This window comes from Drosophila willistoni, chromosome 3R (assembly GCF_018902025.1).
Source record: "Drosophila willistoni isolate 14030-0811.24 chromosome 3R, UCI_dwil_1.1, whole genome shotgun sequence".
Lineage (NCBI taxonomy): Eukaryota > Metazoa > Arthropoda > Insecta > Diptera > Drosophilidae > Drosophila > Drosophila willistoni.
This window is the reverse complement of record NC_061086.1, coordinates 22,382,735-22,403,246: the sequence shown is the minus strand read 5'-3', so window position 1 is coordinate 22,403,246 and position 20,512 is coordinate 22,382,735. Positions and strand designations below refer to the sequence as shown.

General features: G+C 38.4%; 6 protein-coding genes across 8 annotated transcripts; 3 read left to right on the top strand and 3 right to left on the bottom strand.

Moving 5' to 3' along the window:
* On the top strand, positions 1-841 carry LOC6647138 (general odorant-binding protein 68). The gene is made up of 4 exons (XM_002070288.4): positions 1-218; positions 274-378; positions 435-591; positions 654-841. Exons 1-4 carry the CDS (start codon positions 114-116, stop codon positions 839-841), a joined length of 555 nt encoding a protein of 184 aa, XP_002070324.1. The 5' UTR covers positions 1-113.
* Positions 842-871: 30 nt separating this feature from the next.
* Positions 872-1,970, bottom strand: LOC6647139 (acylpyruvase FAHD1, mitochondrial). Of its 2 annotated transcripts, none has more exons than XM_002070289.3 (5): positions 1,856-1,970; positions 1,666-1,777; positions 1,503-1,599; positions 1,293-1,443; positions 872-1,230 (listed from the first exon to the last, which is right to left on the bottom strand). In XM_002070289.3, coding segments are annotated over exons 1-5 (699 nt in total). In that variant the 5' UTR covers positions 1,857-1,970; the 3' UTR covers positions 872-892. The 2 variants fall into 2 exon arrangements, with proteins under 2 accessions (XP_002070325.2, XP_023034465.1); XM_023178697.2 differs by having other exon boundaries at positions 1,075-1,230; positions 1,297-1,443; positions 1,856-1,967.
* A 503-nt stretch (positions 1,971-2,473) lies between these two features.
* On the top strand, positions 2,474-7,833 carry LOC6647591 (transcriptional regulator ATRX homolog). 2 transcript variants are annotated; one of them, XM_023178312.2, is made up of 3 exons: positions 2,474-2,655; positions 3,095-6,156; positions 6,221-7,833. In XM_023178312.2, the coding sequence occupies exons 2-3, from the start codon at positions 3,147-3,149 to the stop codon at positions 7,336-7,338; spliced, it is 4,128 nt and encodes a 1,375-aa protein (XP_023034080.1). In that variant the 5' UTR covers positions 2,474-2,655; positions 3,095-3,146; the 3' UTR covers positions 7,339-7,833. The 2 variants fall into 2 exon arrangements, with proteins under 2 accessions (XP_023034080.1, XP_023034081.1); XM_023178313.2 differs by lacking the exon at positions 2,474-2,655 and adding an exon at positions 2,705-2,855.
* Positions 7,834-8,152: 319 nt separating this feature from the next.
* Positions 8,153-8,841, bottom strand: LOC6647592 (mediator of RNA polymerase II transcription subunit 28). Its single transcript, XM_002070291.4, has one exon. The coding sequence runs from the start codon at positions 8,782-8,784 to the stop codon at positions 8,248-8,250; it is 537 nt and encodes a 178-aa protein (XP_002070327.1). The 5' UTR covers positions 8,785-8,841; the 3' UTR covers positions 8,153-8,247.
* A 103-nt stretch (positions 8,842-8,944) lies between these two features.
* LOC6647593 lies at positions 8,945-10,130 on the top strand. Its single transcript, XM_002070292.3, has one exon. The coding sequence runs from the start codon at positions 8,968-8,970 to the stop codon at positions 10,099-10,101; it is 1,134 nt and encodes a 377-aa protein (XP_002070328.3). The 5' UTR covers positions 8,945-8,967; the 3' UTR covers positions 10,102-10,130.
* Positions 10,131-10,152: 22 nt separating this feature from the next.
* Positions 10,153-12,398, bottom strand: LOC6647594 (vacuolar protein sorting-associated protein 33B). Its single transcript, XM_002070293.4, has 3 exons — positions 12,224-12,398; positions 12,060-12,160; positions 10,153-12,003 (listed from the first exon to the last, which is right to left on the bottom strand). The coding sequence occupies exons 1-3, from the start codon at positions 12,272-12,274 to the stop codon at positions 10,197-10,199; spliced, it is 1,959 nt and encodes a 652-aa protein (XP_002070329.3). The 5' UTR covers positions 12,275-12,398; the 3' UTR covers positions 10,153-10,196.
* Positions 12,399-20,512: the final 8,114 nt, after the last annotated feature.

The following is a 20,512-nucleotide window of genomic DNA, read 5'->3' as shown; positions in this document are numbered from 1 at the left end:
TAGCCGGCTTTATGCCACATTAACTTTTCTAATTTGAATAAATATCACAATAATTTGCTCATCAAGTCCTCATATAAATAAGAGATTTTAGCATTCAATTCAAAGCAGTCAAAATGTATTTAAAATTGAACCACTTCTGTCTACTTTTGATGCCGGTTTCAATCCTTGGCTCGGCTTTTAATTACACCAACTGTGATCAAGCTAAGCAGCCGAAATTTGTAAGAATAATACAAGAGCACAATATAGTAGACTTAATTAAAGAATTTCTTCTAGTTGAGCTCTTGCTGTCATGTGCAATGGCATGATAAGACCAGCGATTCTTGTCGCAAGTCCTTGCTTAAGGAGAAGGCACAATTGGACAAAGTAGAGCTCCATGCGGTAAGAAAAACAGATTCCAAATACGAATCCTTTTTTCATCTATTTTTCAATTGCAGTGCATGGCCGAGTGTGTTTTCAAGATCAGCGGCTATTTCCTGACCAATGGATCAATAAATGTGGAAGCCATACAAAGGAACTATCAGCAGCAATATAAAAACGATTCTACCATGTCACAACTGATAAGCAAGAGCCTTAACATATGTGCGGACTACGGTATAATATTTTTAAATTTGATCTGTTCTTTTTCTATTCACCACAAATTGCTTATCAAACAGCTCGGAAGCGCTCCGAACAATTCCAGTGGATGAGCTCCAAGGGTCAGTGTGATTATTTGCCAGCCACATTAATGGCCTGCATAATGGAGCAGGTATACGAGAATTGCCCCGCATCTAGATGGAAAATTTCCAATGAATGTCAAGCCATGCGTAAATATCTCTTGGCTTGCGATGATGTGAGGAGTTAAATGTTAGAGAGAAGGGGAAAAAATTAAATATTGCATTAATCTCATGTTTGTTTATTCGGCACACACTTGGAATTTCATGGTGGCCAAATCGGCCATGCCACATTCAATGACATCGCCTGCCTTAAAGGCATCAGAGCCATTGGGAGTTCCAGTCAATATTAGATCATTGGGTTCCAGGGTCATATATTGCGAGACATAGGAAATAATAGCTGGCACTTTAAAGATCAAATCCGCAGTGCATCCTTTCTGTTTCACCTCTCCGTTGACCTTAAGCCATAGTGACAAATTGTGGGCATCTTTTACATTATCGAATGGTATGAATTTCGAGACAGGAGTGGAGGTATCAAAGCCTTTCCCCAGAGTCCATGGAGAACCAGCCGCTCGAGCGGCTGTATAGAATAGAATACAAATGATTAATTGAAATTAAGTTAAATGGGGAAATTATTTCTACTAACAAGATTGCATTGGGCAGTAAGGTCAAGAGCTAAGCAATAGCCGGCCACATATTTCATGGCTTCCGCTTCGGAAACATTCTTGCATTGCTTGCCAATCACAACTCCAAGCTCCACTTCGTAGGCGACTTTGGTGAAAACTTTTGGCAACTGCAAATAATCGAGTTCAGATCGATGGTGACATTATAAATGGAGAAGCCTAAGCTCACCACAATTGGATGACCCTCTTGCAGATACGATGTGGTCGGCTTAAGGAACACCAATGGAGCTGTTGGAACCGCCACATTTCTGGCCTTGACCACATCCCTACAACGATCAATATAGGAATATGTATATCGGATAATGGTGGATTCACAGGACGTTATCTTTTACATGTAATTCAGTGCCACGCCCACAATCTTTTTGCCATCGTTGATAAAATTGGTCAAGTTCTGATTGTTTTGGCAGGACATCCGGAATAGAAGACGAGCGTTGAGGCGCACCACTGGAATTGAAGTCGGAAGAACAAATGAATTGTATATTATGAAACAAGATCATTTAGCCGAATGGCAATGGGACTTACTTGCGTCAATAATAAAAGCGTTGATTACTTTTTCGTTGGTCAAGGTTATCTGAAAAAAAGAGAGAGGGAGAGACCGTGCCCCTAACACTATCACCCCCTGTCAATAAATTAACAATAAATAATATATTAAATAACAACAGAAAAGCAGTGTGGCCAACTCTTCAAAGATTCAAAAAAGCTATTAAGGAAGAATTTAAAAACAAATCTATGTAATAAGCTATTAGTTGTTCAAATTGAAGATCTAATTAACAGAGAAATAACAAATATTGATTAGAAACTTAAGTCGTTAACCACCTACAAAAATTTCAATCCCTTTGAATCGGCGCCAAGCAGATGCTGTGGATCATGAGATACAGAGTTGCCAGATAAGTAGGAAATCATAAGGTACTGCTCAGAGACTTGTGACGGTTATTCACTATCGGTTTACATAAAAACCAAATGTCATATTAGAGGTATTTGACTTACAGATAAATAATTATAATTTATTTTTGCAAATCTTATATTAATTTTATAGCTCTATTTAAGTTAATATTGCGATTGTTACTTTTACACCAAGTGCTAGTGGTGTGTTTAATTCACTACGACAAATCACAGTTAACGAACTATCGCCCATCTCTACATAATATATACATAAAAATCATTTGCGGCGGCTTTTCGCTTGTATTTGTACAATTTTTTTGTGCAAAATAAATTATTAACAAAAAGCGAGAAAGGGGAGAAATGCAGGCGTCGACTGACTGCATTATATTAACATAAACTCTGTTCAAATGATAGAGAAGCTACTCCTCCCGGCTTAGCAAGTGAGTGAGGAGTTCTTTTCGTTTTTTTTTTTTTTTGCAAATCAAGTCGAATTAATTTCCATTATTTAGAGAATTATAGTTTTAAAAAAAAACATCAATTGTGAGAATTTCTTGAATGTGAAACAAATTGCAAAATACACAGACAACAGCGAATCTATGTGTAATAGTGTTTAAACTATAATATGATTGTTATTGTTGCTGTAAGTGTTGTAGCCGACGCTAGAAAAAAAAAAGAAAACGAATATGTGGATGAAAAAAGCGGAAAGAAAAGAAAACCGAACTGAAGAGAAAAAGAGAACGACAAAAAAAGCAAGAAGCTGAATAAGAACAAGCATAGCGCGGCAAAAGAAGCGTAGCATAGTTTTTTTTTCGTTTTTTTTTTCCTCGGTCTTTTATTGTTGTTGTTGTTGTTCATAATGAAGTCAACTATTTCTTTCAGATCTTCTCACCATCTACAACCAGCAACAGTCCAGACACACACTCGGTCACCTATGGGAGAGGATAAGTCGGACTCCCGTGAGACAATTGCTGCAACTTCATACACTCAAGATTCCTCCTCCGATTCTGTATCGGAATCAGGCATCAGCAAAAAGAATATCAAACCCAAAATTCTAACCAATGATAATGATTGCAATGCAAAATCGCCTATCAAATCAGACGCAGGCAATAAGCGCCATAAGGAAAATCGTTCAACCAATGGCATAATAACCACTGCGCCCACGCCCACAAACAAGGAAAAGCCTACATTTAATATACGAATTGTGCCGTTAGAGAACTTGTTGGCGAATCCGCAGGAAAATCACAAGAAATCTGTTGCTAGTGTTTCTCCACAATCCACAATAGAATTAAGTGATAGCGACGAAGACGTTTCTAGCCAGGCTCAGCAGACAGACCCGAATGTCCACAAGGTCAAGCAAATAATCGAGGCATCCAACTCGGCATCATCATCGCTCACATCACCATCATCATCCTCGTCGTCGTCCTCTAGCACCTCGTCGTCTGCCTCTGCCTCCGCCTCTACCAACTCAAAGCAGACGCGAAATTCTGTTAGGCAATCTCCTGCCGTTAAGGAATCATCAAAAAAACAGAACACACGTTCCTTGCGCAATAGAAATAATCCAAAGTTATATATAGAGGAGGAATCATCCTCTCAAGAAGATTCTACAGATACTGAAAGCTCTTTGCCTATAAGGAAAGAAAAGGAGCAGGCATCCTCAAGAGAAAACAATCGAACGTATCCCACACTTAAGCGTTGTGCGGTACGTTTACAGCGCGTAAAGTTGCCCCTGACCTCTGAACCGCCTGCTGCTCCCATTACAAAAAAAAATAAACGACAAAGAATGAGTTCGGATGTTGAGGAAGAGGCTGCCTCCACATCGGCAGCCAAACGTCAGCGACGACCCAAAAACCAAGATGAGGAATCTGAATATGATACACCACAAGAAGAAGAAGAACATTTGGTAGAAACTGATGATGATGATGATGATGATGATGATGATAATGAGAAGGATAAAAACGGTGAAGATCAGGATGATGATGAGGATGAGGAGCAGAAAAATGATTCAAGTGACAGTGAGGTGATGCCACAGCGTAAACGTCGTAGTTTTAATTCAAAGCGCAAGACCAATGGAGATAATGATTCCAATGCAGGCTCCTCCGACTTCGACCCCGATGCAGAGAAGAAGCAAAAGTCAAACAGCAACAGTTCCAAGAAGAAGCGACGACGCATTAAAAGGAATTCCAGTGGGGACAGTGCCGACGATGGCGACGATGACAAAAACAAGAACAAACGCAAACACATACGAAAGATCATCAAGACAAAAGATCTGGATGTTAGCACCAAGGAGGCGGCCAAAGAGGAGGATGATCGTCGCAAACGTATCGAAGAGCGACAAAAGCTATATAATCGTATATTTGAGAAATCCGAGAATGTGGAAATATCAGAGCTCATACTTGACTTTGATGAGGATTCAAAACGGGCTCTGTTGCAGGTGGATAAGGGTCTGCTAAAGAAACTGAAGCCACATCAGGTGGCTGGTGTGAAATTCATGTGGGATGCATGCTTCGAGACTCTAAAGGATACGGAAGAGAAACCCGGCTCGGGTTGTATATTGGCCCATTGCATGGGTCTGGGTAAGACCCTGCAAGTGGTAACCCTAACGCACACTCTGCTAATTAATACTCGACGAACCGGCATCGAGCGGGTGTTGGTAATCACTCCGCTGAGTACGGTAAACAATTGGGCGCGAGAATTCGTGCATTGGATGAATTTTGCGAATCGCAAGGACATCGAGGTCTATGACATTAGTCGCTACAAGGATAAGCCCACGAGAATCTTCAAGTTAAATGAATGGTACGAAGAGGGAGGCGTCTGCATTCTCGGTTACGATATGTATCGCATTCTGGCCAACGAAAAGGCCAAGGGAGTGCGAAAGAAGCAGCGGGAACAACTGCAACAGGCCCTGGTGGAACCTGGTCCCGATTTGGTGGTCTGCGATGAAGGTCATCTGCTGAAGAATGAGAAGACCTCGATCAGCAAGGCAGTCACCAGGATGAGAACCAAACGGCGCATTGTTCTTACGGGCACACCGCTGCAAAATAATCTCAAGGAATACTATTGCATGATTCAGTTTGTTAAGCCCAATCTGCTGGGCACCTACAAGGAGTATATGAATCGTTTCGTTAACCCCATCAGCAATGGCCAATATACGGACTCGACGGAGCGCGATTTGCGTCTGATGAAGCATCGTTCCCATATACTTCATACCCTGCTCGAGGGTTGCATTCAGCGCAGGGATTATTCCGTGTTGGCTCCATATCTACCACCCAAGCATGAGTATGTCATCTATACCACATTGTCGGAGTTGCAGCAGCAACTCTATGGCTACTATATGACCACGCATCGGGATCAAAGTAGCTCGGATATATGTGGCAAAGGGGCACGGCTATTTCAGGATTTTCAAGATCTGCGACGCATCTGGACGCATCCAATGAATCTGCGAGTGAACAGCGACAATGTCATTGCCAAGCGTTTGCTTAGCAATGACGATTCCGACATAGAGGGTTTCATCTGTGATGAGTCCGAGGAAGAGGCTGTGGCCTCCAATTCATCAGACAGCGATGAATCATTTAAATCGGATGCCAGCATGCCCGGCGGCATGCCCGGAGTCAGCGGTGGTGGCAAAGTGAAGAAACGCAAGACACGCAACGGTGTGCGCTCGGGTCTGGTGGACTCCGATTCGGATGTGGAGTACACGGGCATTGGCTCGACGCCAGTGCAAAAGGATGATCCATCCGAATGGTGGAAACCCTTCGTGGAGGAGCGCGAATTGAATAATGTGAATCATTCCCCCAAGCTATTGATCCTCTTGCGTCTGCTGCAACAGTGCGAGGCCATTGGTGATAAGTTATTGGTCTTCTCACAGTCTCTGCAATCGCTCGATGTCATCGAACATTTTCTCTCGCTGGTGGATAGCAATACCAAGGGCTATGACTTTGAGGGTAAGCTGGATGATCTATTTTCTATCACAGAGGTTTTTTTCATGTGTTTTCCTTTCGATCGCAGGCGATGTTGGCAACTTCAAGGGCTGCTGGACACCCGGCGAGGATTATTTCCGACTCGATGGCTCCTGCAGCGTGGAACAGCGCGAAGCCATGTGCAAGAAATTCAACAATGCCGCCAATCTAAAGGCGCGCCTATTTCTCATCTCGACACGTGCCGGCGGCTTGGGCATCAATTTGGTTGCAGCGAATCGTGTGGTTATTTTCGATGTCTCGTGGAATCCCTCACACGATACGCAAAGTATTTTCCGTGTGTATCGTTTCGGGCAGATAAAACCATGTTATATATACCGTTTAATTGCCATGGGAACTATGGAACAGAAGGTCTATGAGCGTCAAGTGGCCAAGCTGGCTACGGCCAAGCGTGTCATCGATGAGCAGCAGATATCCCGACACTACAATCAAACGGATCTCATGGAACTGTATACGTACGAATTGAAGCCAAGTGTCGAACGTGAGATGCCACTTTTGCCTAAGGATCGGCTATTTGCCGAAATCCTAACGGAGCATGAGTCACTAATATTCAAGTACCATGAGCATGACTCGCTGCTGGAGCAGGAAGAGCATGAGAATCTAACCGAGGAGGAACGTAAATCGGCCTGGGCCGAATACGAGGCGGAAAAAACGCGCACAGTTCAAGCATCGCAGTATATGAGCTATGACCGCAATGCCTTTGGAAATCAAGTGGTGGGCCAATTTGGTAATGCCTCTGGCAGTGTGACCTCCAATAAAATCTTTGGCTTCCGTTCGGATATATTGCTGCAGCTGCTTAACATGAAGATATCCAAAGATCATCCGGAATTGACACAAAATCAGGTCATTCAACTGGTGCCCAGCTATCTGCAGCAATTGTATAACGAGATGAACAATGGGGATCCCACCATGTACAAGGATTTGTTGAATCTCCACTCGAATATTGTGCATCCGAGCGGCATGTATATGAATCCCTTGCTATATGCCAATCAGAATCCCTCGGCGGCTGGGTATAATCAAGGCAGCGGAAGTGCCCTACAGCCCGGAGCAGTTGGAGGAGGAGCAGTTATTCAGCCCAATGCCAATGTCGCCGGCGCCGCTGCTACTCCACCTGGTTTCGAGGCGGACAAGGTATACGAGATTGACTAGACGACCAGAAACTCCTCCTTTCCTACATCATCCACATTTATCATCGAAGGATAAGAAATTCTTATATACATATATATATATATATTTTTATTTGTATCGGTTAGTTAATTCGCGATCCCAATCCACAAAAGTGAAAATATTGTTTCAATTATTTTGTTTATGTCTAAAAGCAAGGAAGAGAACTATCCAGATTGTTATCCAATTTGATTGACAATTTCTCTAAACACACACATTGTAATTGTATTTAATTTAAACTGATTAATCGGTTAATAAGTTTTTAACAACTCTACAGAATAATTTATATATTATACACTTGATTTTGTTCTCCAAATATTAGAATTTTAAAGAAAACTGTTTGAATTCATTTATCGAATGTCAGTCAAATTGGTTAATCTAACTTACTAATACATATATTTAACAGGATATATCTGGTTCTTAGCCTTGTTATAAATTATGATATAATATAGCCAAGCATAAGTTTATATAGTTTCTATATATATTATCATCTTAATTAAGTTGAAAACTGTCCTACATAAAAAATTGTCTTTAGACCTATGAATTAGAAATATATATATAGATCGAATAGCTATATATATATATATATATTAATGTGTGAATTAATTTCCCAAAAATTCACAGAAACATTAATTGATTAATTAAACACGCAGCAACAGCAAAAGTAACAAACAATAAATGGCACACAGAATACAGAATTTGGAAATCCAAAAAAAAAACCAAGTAAAAACCCAATTTTTCTGGTGGGGATTGTTTTTAACCCACTAACCATTTCCACCCGCTATCAATTAACTTCGAATTTGACATATAGATATTGTTTATTGTAACTATAATTAGAGACATTTACATGCTAAGGGAAAGGAGGAATACGGGAAGAGTTGTGAAATGGTGCTATCATTTGGGCGGCAGTTTGCCCATCATGCGGAGTTGCTGCATCTGCTGGGCTTGCAGCAATTGTTGCTGACTTGGTGACATGCCACCTGGTGGCATGCCCGGCCCCATCATGCCTGGCCGTGGTCCACCCTGTGGCATAATGGGTCCACCTGGTATCTGCATAATCGAAGGCGAGGGACGACTATGGCCGCCCTGCTGTATGTCGGAGAGGCAGGCTTTCCATTCTTCCAAGCGATTGTAGTGCTTCTGGAGCAGAGCATCCTTGCGCTGGATCTCGTGGTGTAAGTCCTGATTCTCGTCCTTGATAAGCATATGCGGTTTAAGAGTGGACACCAGGAAGCGTTTCTGCAGGAAAAAGGCTTCCATTTGTCGGGCAACATCGATGAAACGATTTGTGGTCTTCTGGACTTCTAGCTCGATTTCTTCTTTATTGGTACCCGAATTCGGTTCCTGTTTGGTGAGCGACAGAAGGCACAATTGAAATGCCTCCTCAAATTCGTCCATTAGGTTTCCACTGCCGGCTTCGTTGCTGGACATGATTTAGGTAATTTGTGGAGAAGTACAACAACCAAATTGAAAGAAACAATTGGACAGTGTGACCGTTTGACAAAGAACCGAATACGGAGTTGCCATATGCCGAAAAAAGGCCAAATTTCAAGCTGAGTGCCGCTAAAAAACCAACACTACGCACACTTGTTATTTAATTTTAAATTGTGCATCATGTCCGGAATGCGAGTGTGGTTTCTACGTCAATTGCACACAACCGGATGTCTTTATGGACGACGTGCTCCACGACGAGCCAATCCTGGCTTGGCCTATCAACTGGAACAGCTTCAGGAACAGCAGCAGCACCAACAACAAAAGCAAGGAACGCTCGCCAATAAAGCTCGAGAGGATTTCGGCGAACTGGAATCGGACTTTATGAATGTCCATCACACCCAGCGCCAGCATGAGTTGCAATTGCAACAACAACGCGATCGTGTGCGTCAGTTTATGATAAAGCATAAATATTTTCGTGATGCCAAATTACCCAATCTTCTGTTGCATGCGGAAAAAGAGCAAATGCGTCTCCTTCATGAGCGTGATCCAGATGAATGGACCATTGAGCGTTTGGCAGAAAGTTTCCCCGCCACTCCAGATGTGGTGGAAAAGGTATTGCGTGCCAAATGGCGACCAAGAAGTTTGCAAAGGATTCGCACACACGACGAGAGTGTCATGAGGAATTGGCAACAGTTGAGATCAGGCCAACATACCGATATGAATATTCCTCCCGCCCTGTTGGAACATTTGCAAAAGTTTGCCGAACGACGACCCAAGGACTTAAAGCAATTCCAGTTAGATGATTGGCCCACCCGCATGAAATTGCCTGATCCTCAGGTTCGGGAATTTCGTAAACTCTTAGGTAGTAGTTCGGAGATGAAGCCGAATCCACCGCAGTTGGAGGCAGGAAAAAACCGTTCCAATCCAACGCCATCAAACTCTGCTCCTGATGAAGAGGAAACATATTTGCTCGGTAAAATAGAAAATAAACGCAAAATGCGTTTACAGGATCTCAAGAAACTGCAATTGGTTCCCGCCAAAGCAAGTCCAGAAGAGAATCCACCTCTGGCTAACCCTCAAGGCACTGGCATTTTGCCCAGTTTCACCCAGAAGTTCGAACGCAGCGAAATTGTCATTAGCCAGGCAGATCAGAGACGTTACGAAATGACCAGAGTGAAGGATCGCATCGCTATACCAAAAAAATTACAGAGACCAGGAGCCACCTATCGTGTTGAGGATGCCTACTACGATGATGATGGAGAGTTTCTCTATCGTGTGCCAGGCATGACTCAAGGCGGAGGAGGCAATAGGTAACTAGCTATATATTTTTTATCTGAATAAAGATTCTTTTAAAGATTTTTAATCTGATTAAAGATTCTTCTTTTATTTACACAAAGTGAGTAGATGACTTAATGCTTAAAGGCGGCTGCAATTAGATCGCTGCCCGCCATTAAATTATCCGTGCCCACAGTTATGGTAGCTCCCGTCAATTTGGCAACCAAATCACAGGCTGCAATCTCCGCGTAGTTGGCTCCACCTACAATGAATACAAAAATCTTTCTCTGTGTTATGGGGAATTGATCTTGATCAGTGGCACTTGTCTTGAGATGTGCCGCATACGTTTTGGGCGTGAATGAGGTATCATTTGGAAGGTGTAACTGAAACCCCTCAATCATGGCCAACTTGGTGGCCAACTCATCAGCATTTTGGGTTTTCAATAAAATCGAGCACAATTGGGCCACCAAAGGGATGTAGGTGCCATTAAAGACGAAACTGGGACACGATTGCTGTGACGCAGAGGACGTCGCATTGGAGGAGCGTGCGGCTGACGCACCGCTTGGACTACCCTCTGGCTGATTATCAGCAAAAGAAGTCAAGAGACGCAAACGATTGGCATTCGCCTGGAATTCGGTTTGTTGGAATTTGGGCAATGGCAATTGCGACAATAGTTTCGTCGATGCCGCCTTCTTCTCGGCAAGCAATTGCGGCAAGAGACCCGCTCTGGCCAATTGCTGAAACACTGGCAATTCTCGATGACCAAACATATTGCAATAGTTGCGCCCAAATGTCTGTAGCTCCTCGGGACTAATGCCAGCACAGAGATACAGAAGGCACAGTAATCGTAGGGTATTATAACGTTGTCCATCGGTGGTCAGCAGCTCATCAATTTCGGTCAGCAAACGTTTTCGTGACACATTATTGAGTATATCCTCTTCGAGGGTCTGCAATCTACGGAAATTTCCCAACATTTGAATGACCACCTCACTGGCATTTAAATGCCTTAAAACCTTGGCTTTCAGCTCCGTCAACTTGGGCAATTTACGGGCCACATAATCATGCATTTCATCCAGCTGCATGTCGTTTAGTTTCTGCAGTTCTAGGCCCAATGCCTTGACTTGTCCTCGGATTAGGCTGCTAACCTGTGCGAAATGCTTATAGCGATTATCGCCATAAATCTCATCGCTGTCGGAATTGAGTTTAATGGAACTGCTTTGAGCGGCACCTTTTCGCTCTTCCTTTTCCTCACGACGCTGTCCCTGCAGCAGGGAAATTCGTTGAGTGCTGATTTTATTATGAGATTTATCAATTGTTATCTCTCCTGCCCGCTGGTGGAACACCTCAAGCAAGAGGCCAGCATAAATGGCCGGCGTTAGCAAACTTGAAGGATAATCTTTATCCCTGTCCAATATTAACCATGCCCCATAGTCCATTGAGGACGGATGCCGGCTAGCATTTCCCAATAATTTCAGCATTTCCAATAAGCGTTCCGAGTGTGAGCCGTAACTGAGGATCATTGATGGTTGACCACAGATCATTTGCAATAGCCGTAGACTTTGGGCTACGGCTGGCAGAGATGAGGTATTTCCATGCAGGTACAAACACTCGTAGAGATTCGGCAATTCCAGACTGAGCACACCCTCATCCAGATAGATAAAATCCCAATTATAATGATGCAATTGAACGAGACCCCAAAGGCCATTTTGCTCGAGCAGCGTTTGAAAGTAGGTAAAACAGCTGGGCACACAAATGATGTGATACATCTTCATGGCCAGATCTGGTGTCTGCTGATCTGCCTCCGTTAGAGTTTGCATCTGTTTCATTAACGTTTGAAATGTGCCCAACTGACTGCGAATCATATAGATGTGAACATGATCCCCTTGACGGGGTAATATCTGTTTGGCATCATGTTTGTAGATTCTCTGGATTCCCTTTAGCCTGTCCAAAAAATAGAGACGAAATGATTATATGTCAATCGAATCAGTTGTACTTACTTTAGCCAGGAGGCGGAACAAACATGTTCCAGGGATTTAATGAGCGGAGGCTCGAGTATCAGGTCTTTTCGGCCGGGTATGGAGCATAAGATCGCCTGCAACTGCAATTGAAAGAGTGAATTTTGCATTAAAACAAAATAAATATAATAATAGAGTCAGCTTACTTTCTCCTGGGCGACCAATTGAAATCCTTGCAATTTCTTGTCCAATTCCATTAAGTTGCCAAAATGTAGCAGTTCACTACGAAACTATCGATATGTTTTAGGTGCGTTCCCAAAAAGCACAAGCTGTGATCTTTTTTTTTTAAGAAATTGTTCGAGTGTGTTGGTTTAAAAGGCTTAAAAATGTTATCGCCTTTTTGATATTCATTGAATTGACGAGTTTTAAAAGTTTGCTATTTTAAACAAATTAAATATTATTTGCGCATATCTGTCTATTGTAAGTGACTCTCGCCAGTAACGTAAACAAAAAACAGCTGACCAGCTGTTCGATAGCTATCATAATAAATCAAAAGGAGACTGATGAACAATTAACAATAAATGCAAGAAAAATTTAACAAAGCATTCAACATAAATAGAAAAAATGTAATTAGGCAATACATAAATTAAATTTTGAAATACGTGGTTTTTCAAAAATGTAATCGACAAATAGTAGTTTACACAGTTGGTCAATAATATCTTCGCATATCTCTAATATTTTCGTTCATTGGAGAAGAAAGTTGTTCTAATGCAATTTTTAAATGCATTTTTAAAATGTTGTGTTTCAATTCAATAAGTATTTTGAAAAAATGTACAAAATTACACACGTCCGAAAATACTATTAACCAACTATATATAGCGGGAAACTCGGCAACAAATACAGGTTCCAAGCAGTGCTGCCAGAATCTTTAAAGCTAAAATTGATACATTTGGGAAGAAAAGTAGCAGTAATAGCTAAATTGCTAAACTTGCAGCACTGGTTCCAAGTTCAAAATAGTGGCTATGGCTGTTTTTCATAGCTTGTTAATTTTCAAAGTAGCTAGACTTGCTATTAAATAGCCGAATTGGTAGCACTGGTAGCTGTTGTTGTTTAGTGCTGTTATGTTTTTTGATGTAAGCGGATGTGTCGCGGATTTTCGTTTGTGTGCGGGAAATTTGTAAGCGCGTCTCTCGTTCGTAATTTTATAAAATTGATTGTGTTTATTAAAGGGTAACGTGAAATAAATTTAGTAATAGTTTTGGCATCAATGGAGCAACAATAATTATTATATCGAAATCGACAAATGAAAAGCTAAAACGGCGCTAAAAGGCAAGGCGAATGGTAGAAAGAGGCCAACACAAAACAAAAACAAACGCCCGGAAAGGTAGTGCATAATAACAAAAACCAAACAAATATTTAAAATCTGAAGAAAAAGTTGACGAAAACCAAAAGAAAATTGTTTTATGTGAAAATTAAATAAATAGAAATTAATAAATTGAAAAAGAAAGATGATTTTCCAGCCGTCGACGACAAGAGTGTGATTTGTTTTCACCGCCAGTGTATTCTCCATGTGTGTGTGTGTGTGTTTTTGAGTTGTCTTCCACCTTCTGTGTGTGCGTGTGTGTGTGTGTACCCTCCAGTACCAAATGTCCCCGGTCGACAATGTCGCCGCATCGTCGACTATACCGCCGTCGGCAGAATTTAATTCTGCCGGCGTCGACAAGCAAAGACCAGCCGACGGTGCCCGAACTATCCAATGTGGTCGTCGAAACACTTCGTCGTTCGAAAAGAATTGAGCAAACACAATTTCTTGAAAAAAATTGACACAAAAAAAAAAAGGCAGGAATAGGAAAAATGCAGCATCAAATAATATTTATTTTCATGACGGCTTTTCCATACCCTTGTTACTTATGGATGAGGGAAAAATTTGAACATTATTACCATATACATATTATTTTTATATATACATAATTTGTCAATAACTTGTTACTTATAAATTGATCATTAAATAAGCATGTTCTTTTGATGCGAAACATATGTAAATTTTACATAATTTTACATGCATCGTCGGTTATGGCCAAGCATACTCTGTGTTTTCGGCACGCGACAAGAAGGAAGACAAAAAGAACAAAGTTAAAACGGGGCATTGCATTGTTGTTTTTATTTACCATTTCGGCACGCGTCGCTATGTAATTTTCGTTTCTCTTTGCATTTGATTTAGAATTGCGTACAAGACAGTTGTCAAAGATTACAGTGAGAAAGATTACAGTGAAAATATTTAAATTATTAAAAATTTATAAAGGTAAGTTTGCATGGATTTCAAAATAAATCAAATGAAGTTTAATGAAAATAAATTGTAACAATAGAAGTGACAAATTTTAATTTTTTATGTTGCAGAGGGTATTATAAAATTGATCAGATGTTTGTAACGCACAGAAGGAGACGTTTCCGACCATATGGAGTATATATATTCTTGATCTGCATGACAAGACGAGTTCGAATCCGTCTGTCCGACTGTCTGTCTGGATCAACAGCTTATTGTAATTAAATAAAATTAGTTAAAAATTAAGAATAAATATATAAATAAATATAAATAAAAAATATAATATAATAAATTGCTGTGAAATAAAAATTTAATAAATGAATAAATTAATCAAAAGAACATTTGTATTTTGTTTTTTATTTTTGTATGGACAACACTATCGACATTCAACGCAATTGTCGATGGAACGTCCTCTGAAGCGCATGCAAAGAAAATCCATCGATCAACGGTCGACATTCAACGCAATTGTCGATGGAACGTCCTCTGACGCGCATGCAAAGAAAATCCATCGATCAACGGTCGACATTCAAAGCAAATGTCGCTGGAACGTCCTCTGACACGAACGCAAATAAGACCTGCCGACGTACCGTCGACGTTCAGAGGAAATTTCTTTGCAAATGTCCCTCAAAACATTTTCGAAAAACCATCCGCGGACATACCGTCGACGTTGTCGCTCAGTTGTCCCGATTGTCCTTATTGCTAGGTCATCTAATGTTAAATGTCGCCGCAACTTAAATGAGCGTGTCGCCGCTATGTCCCCCAAGACAGCGGACATGTCCCCGCAAACTCGACGGAGAGTCTCCGCAGACGCGTACTGCAGGGTAGATAAGCAGGCAAGCATGTGTTTGTGATTTTAATGTTGTTGTTGCATTGCCCGTTTTGCAAAATAACGAAACCAATTTAAAAAAAAAATCCAACAAAAATCATTTAGAATTCCAGCATAAACAAATGGCAAATGCTATTTGCAGTTAAAACTTAACCCCCAGGTAAGCTTCAATAGGTGCGAGTGAATCAGTGTTATATGTTCATATGTATGTAGATGTTAAAATTAGCAACAAAAAATTTTGCGTATTGCGGTCGCCCCCGAAATAAATAAAAAATTTTTTAGCTACACACACACAACTAAATTACTCGAGTGAGAGCTCAATGTTGCTGCTGTTGTTGTTATTGCTATAGCTGCAGCTTGTTGCATGCAACGGCAATGCACGTTTTCTTTTGCATTTTTTGTTTTATGTTTTGCTGCCTCTTTCTCTTCTTCTGTTTCTTGTTGCATTTTTTGTTTTGTCACTTATTACACTGTACAACAGATGTTTTTTCGAGTCCCGATTAAGCATAATGTTTGTAATTATCAAAAACTTGTTCTTATTCCCAGTATTATTAAATATTTAAACTGAAATTGTTTAATATTTCATGTGTGAAGAATCTTTCAAATCGCGTTTTTTTAGCCCAAAAAGACGAAATTGTCAAAAACTATTTTTATGTTTTAAATATTTGATTGTGCATGTAAAATTATATTTAGCAGTTCTCGGCATATACTTTAACTTTGTTTCAAGAAGAAGACTTTACTTGGTTCTATAATTCAATAAACTATTGTATTTTGATTGCAAATTATGATTAAAAGTATTTTTTCAATAACTTGTAAAAGTTTTTTAGGTTGAATAATAACTTAAAAAAACTGTTTGTTAGTTAAAACATGATGTATATCTTAATAAGATAATATTTGAAAAATGTGAAAAGGTAATAAGAATATTTTTCAGCTTGACTAACCCTTAAAACTCTCAAGAAATAAAAAAAAAGATCCTTGATCCTGCCCCTAAAATATCCCATTTCTATTACGCGATTCGAGTAATTTCTATTTGCTATCATCTAAAAGAGTCAATGACTCGAATGTTGTTGTATAGTGTTATTTTATACTTTTATATTTCTTATCCGCTCTCTTTGTTTCTCTTTTTCATATCTATCTCACTCTATCTGTTTGAGTTTGTTTGTTATACCGGTTTCTGCTCACAATATTGTTGTTGTTGTTGTTGCTGCACAGGTAGTTGGTTCTTCTATATGTATGTATATATGTATGTGTAGTTTACCTTAGATTTCTTTTCTTTGCGCTTCTGTGATTAGATTCCTTCTCTTTACTTAATTATGCTTTATTTGTTTTATCTCATCGTTGTTGTTGTTGTGCTTTTTATTTAAGCGACCTTCTACCATCGTCTTCTTATTCGTCGTCATCTTAAGATTTTTCACATAGAAACCAGATTCTACTTTTTTGTTTCTGGCTAAAACAATATTTTAATACCATGTATTTATGTATATTTGCAAAAGGTATATTAATATGTAGGCTACGGCTAAAATAAGTCAGAGATTTCCAGTTCAATTAGCCAAAAGAGTTTTCATTATCATTTCCTTTTTTAGTTCCGTCGGTACAAACATCGGTATTTAGTCAACTTTAGTTTCTTTTTGAAACATATCTATAACATTTTTTAGAACGCTTTTAGATAACTATATAGAACCTAATTGAGATACATATTAGATCTTCCTTTCACAAGTTCGTATAGATTTCTTTAAATATGTTTGTAATATACATTGAAGAGAAATGATTATGAATTTGTTTTGTTTACATACAATTTACTAATTAATGAAATGATTATAATAAATGTTATTTAATTATAATATTATGAATACTATATGTAATATTATTACGCGGTATTTCTAACTCGAATACTTATTTTTTATGGCACTTTATTTCGTTGCTCTTTGGTTTGTGCGTATTTCACTAAAATTTATTATTATTTTTGCTTCTCCTCTATTTAATTTGTTGTTTTAAAGATTCATGTGTGTGTCTTTGGCTTTGTGTTGTCAAGGCAGTTTAATTTGAAAGAATTAAATAAATATAAAAAAAGAAATAAATGATGGGCAAAGCCTTCTAATTTATGTCAAAATTTTAGAAAGGTTTAGAAAGACAAATCCCAATAAAAAACCAGAGGGACGGGGCTAACTTTGACCGCGTCAAAGTTTGTATACCCTTGCAAGTTTTTTGTTAACTCTTTCCTTTTCAAAGTGGAAAAACGTTTTATCTAAAAAGGCTAATGTTTGCGAAAGAATGGCCAACAATCTTAGCATAGGAAATAACGAAGATATTGATCAAAGTCACTGTTTTCCACCGATCGTTCCTATGGGAGCTATGTGATATAGTAACCCGATATTTATCAAATTCGGCACAGTCATTAACAGATATACTAAACTAACAAATATTTAATTTGAAAGCAATCGCGTCAAAAGTAACGAAGTTATTGACAAAAGTCACTGTTTTCGAAAGATCGTTCCTATGGGAGCTATATGATATAGTCACCCGATCTTGATCAAATTTGGCATAGTCGTTTATACGTATAATTTACTCACCAATATTAAATTTCACGACAATAGCTCAAAAAATAACGAAGTTATTGAGAAAAGTCACTGTTCGTGACTTTGGCGTTTGTATGGGAGCTATATGATATAGTGATCCGATCCGGCTGAATCCGAGATATACAACGCCTGCAGTATATACAAGCCTACATGCAAAATTTCAGCGCTGTAGCTCTTACTCTAGGAGGAGTTTGCGTTGATCCAGACGGACGGACAGACGGACAGACGGACGGACGGACGGACGGACGGACATGGCTATTTGAACTCGTCTCGTCGTGCTGAGCAAGAATATATATACTTTATATGGTCGGAGATGCTTCCTTCTATGCGTTGCACACTTTTGACCAAAATTAATATACCCTTTTTGCAAGGGTATAAAAACAGTTTGTTTATTTTAAGTAGGCAGTATAATGGAAAGGTTCTAAGAATTTATTAATTTGCCATTTGTTTGTATTGATTTACCTTTTATATATTGCAATTCTTTAAAGATTTTTAAACGATATCTCTGATAGATTTTGGTCAAGATGTGGTTAAACATTTAAAAGACTTTGGAACTGAGTTTATATTAAATTAAACTTCAAATAATTCTAATATGTTTTTCCTTCGATGAATTTACTTAATTTTAGTTCAAAATTACTTTAAATTTGCTTTTGCCTTATAAATAAATTCTTTAAAATCCTTTATTGGCTTACAAACTTGTAGCTATTGATTATTTTGTTTATGCTTTGTTTATTTGTTAATTAATTCACGCGCATAAAAATTGACTCTCATTACAATAATTATATAATAATAAACAATCTTTTGTGGGTTGCAAATTGTATGTCAAAAAGAAAAGCCACTTTTTTTGTTTTATTTGCCTTCATAAAGCTATACAAATAAAAGTAAATGAAAGCTAGATAATAATAAGGTACGACCATATATCTAAAGGTAGATATCTACAATCTGGAACTATCTTTTATTTGCCAAGTAAAGAATTGATAAAACACAAAAATGTTTACCCTTCAGACTGATTTGCAAGAAAAAACGACATGTGCAAATATCTATACGTATGTATGTATATATACAATTCTGAATTCAAATTGCATTTCGGACAACCTTCAACTCTGTTTAAACTCATTCCCATAAATGATATCAATTAATATCGCAACGCTGCATGGAAGTAAAGTGATGAATGCGGATAAGTAGATGTTGGGAAACGAATTGCGATGGAAGAGGAGGATGGGGATGAGAATGAGGAGGAGGTTGAGCAGGAGCAATTGCAGACCCCCAACTGACATCATCATCATCATCATCCTCATCAACATCATGAGCAAAGCCGCTTGTTTTCTCAATAAGTTCCTCAATCTAATACGTTCCATGCTAATTTATTGACATTTAAATAAATAAACAAAAAAAATGTAGAAAAAAAAGAATAAATATACATAACGTGCAATTTTTTTTTGGTTTTTGTTTGATTTTCAAGTAAGAAAATGTTTCGGCAACCTTTTTCCTTCTCTTTCGTTTTCTTTCATTCTGCCCGATATGCTACTTTGATTGTAGGCGTGTGAAATTCTCGTTTGTTTGAGGTCTGTGTTATTTTATAAATTTTTTTTTTTGGGCATCATTTCAGTCTCTCCCTTCCTCTCTCTCTCTCTGTCTCTCTCTCTCTCTCTGTCTCTCTCTCTCTCTCTCTCTCTCTCTCTCTCTCTATCTTTCTCTCTTTCTCTCTCTCTCTCTCTCTCTCTCTCTGTCTCTCTCTACACCCATCAAATTCAATTAGCAAATGTATTTTTGTATAAAAGTTTTGTAAATATTTGCCGAATTTCTTTACGCCAAACTAAAAGTATACAAAAAAAAAAGCACAAAATTTCACAATTTAAACACATTTTGTTAGTTCCCAATATCGAACTGATTTCATCTCAATCTATATTGATGGAATAATGGTTTTTAACTTTTCGTTGTAAACTATTGAAAGTGGTTTGTTTAATATTAAATTGTTTAAATAAAAACTGTCAAATGTGACAGAAAAATTGTGTGGGTTTTTGAAGCTAACTTTGAATTATTTTCTACTATAAATAATTTAATACATTTTAAAATGAATTATATTTATTTTATTTTAATCTTCAAAAAAACTATCTACATAATTTAAATTTTACATTGAATAAAAAACAAAAGAATAGAATAATAGAAGTTGTAATTATATTTTTCTCCAACTGGAAACGATTCTCTATGAATTTTGTCTGTAAAAATTATTTTTTCAATTAAAATTAATATGTATACATAGTTTTTCAATTAACATTTGGTAAAAATTAATAAAATTATGCCTTAATTTCGCTTTTAAAAACCGAAACAGAACCCAAACAGATCTTAGTAAAGAACCGATTCCAGAATAAACAACATTCCTTTTGTTTACTTGTTTCTACTCAATTTTTGTATAGGAAATATAAAACGCCAGGCAAAAATATGTTGTGTAGTGTAATTGATGTTTGCCATGACCAAACGGTAGGTCAAACATATATCAATTTAGGGTTTATAGATAAAAAATTCAGGGAACTTTATCATTTATGGGGTTTTTATTTTGTGTAATTTCCGTAATTTTATCAAACAAATTACTTAATATGTATATTTTTTATATATTTGTTTCATATTCTGCACTCTTTATGGCCATTTCAATTATAACGTATACGCCATTTTACATACCAAAATACGAATGGCCGTTTTTTTTTTCGTGCAGTTGCTTCCTCTTTGCCCTCTCTGCATTTGGATTAATCGAATTTTCATATCAAAGCAA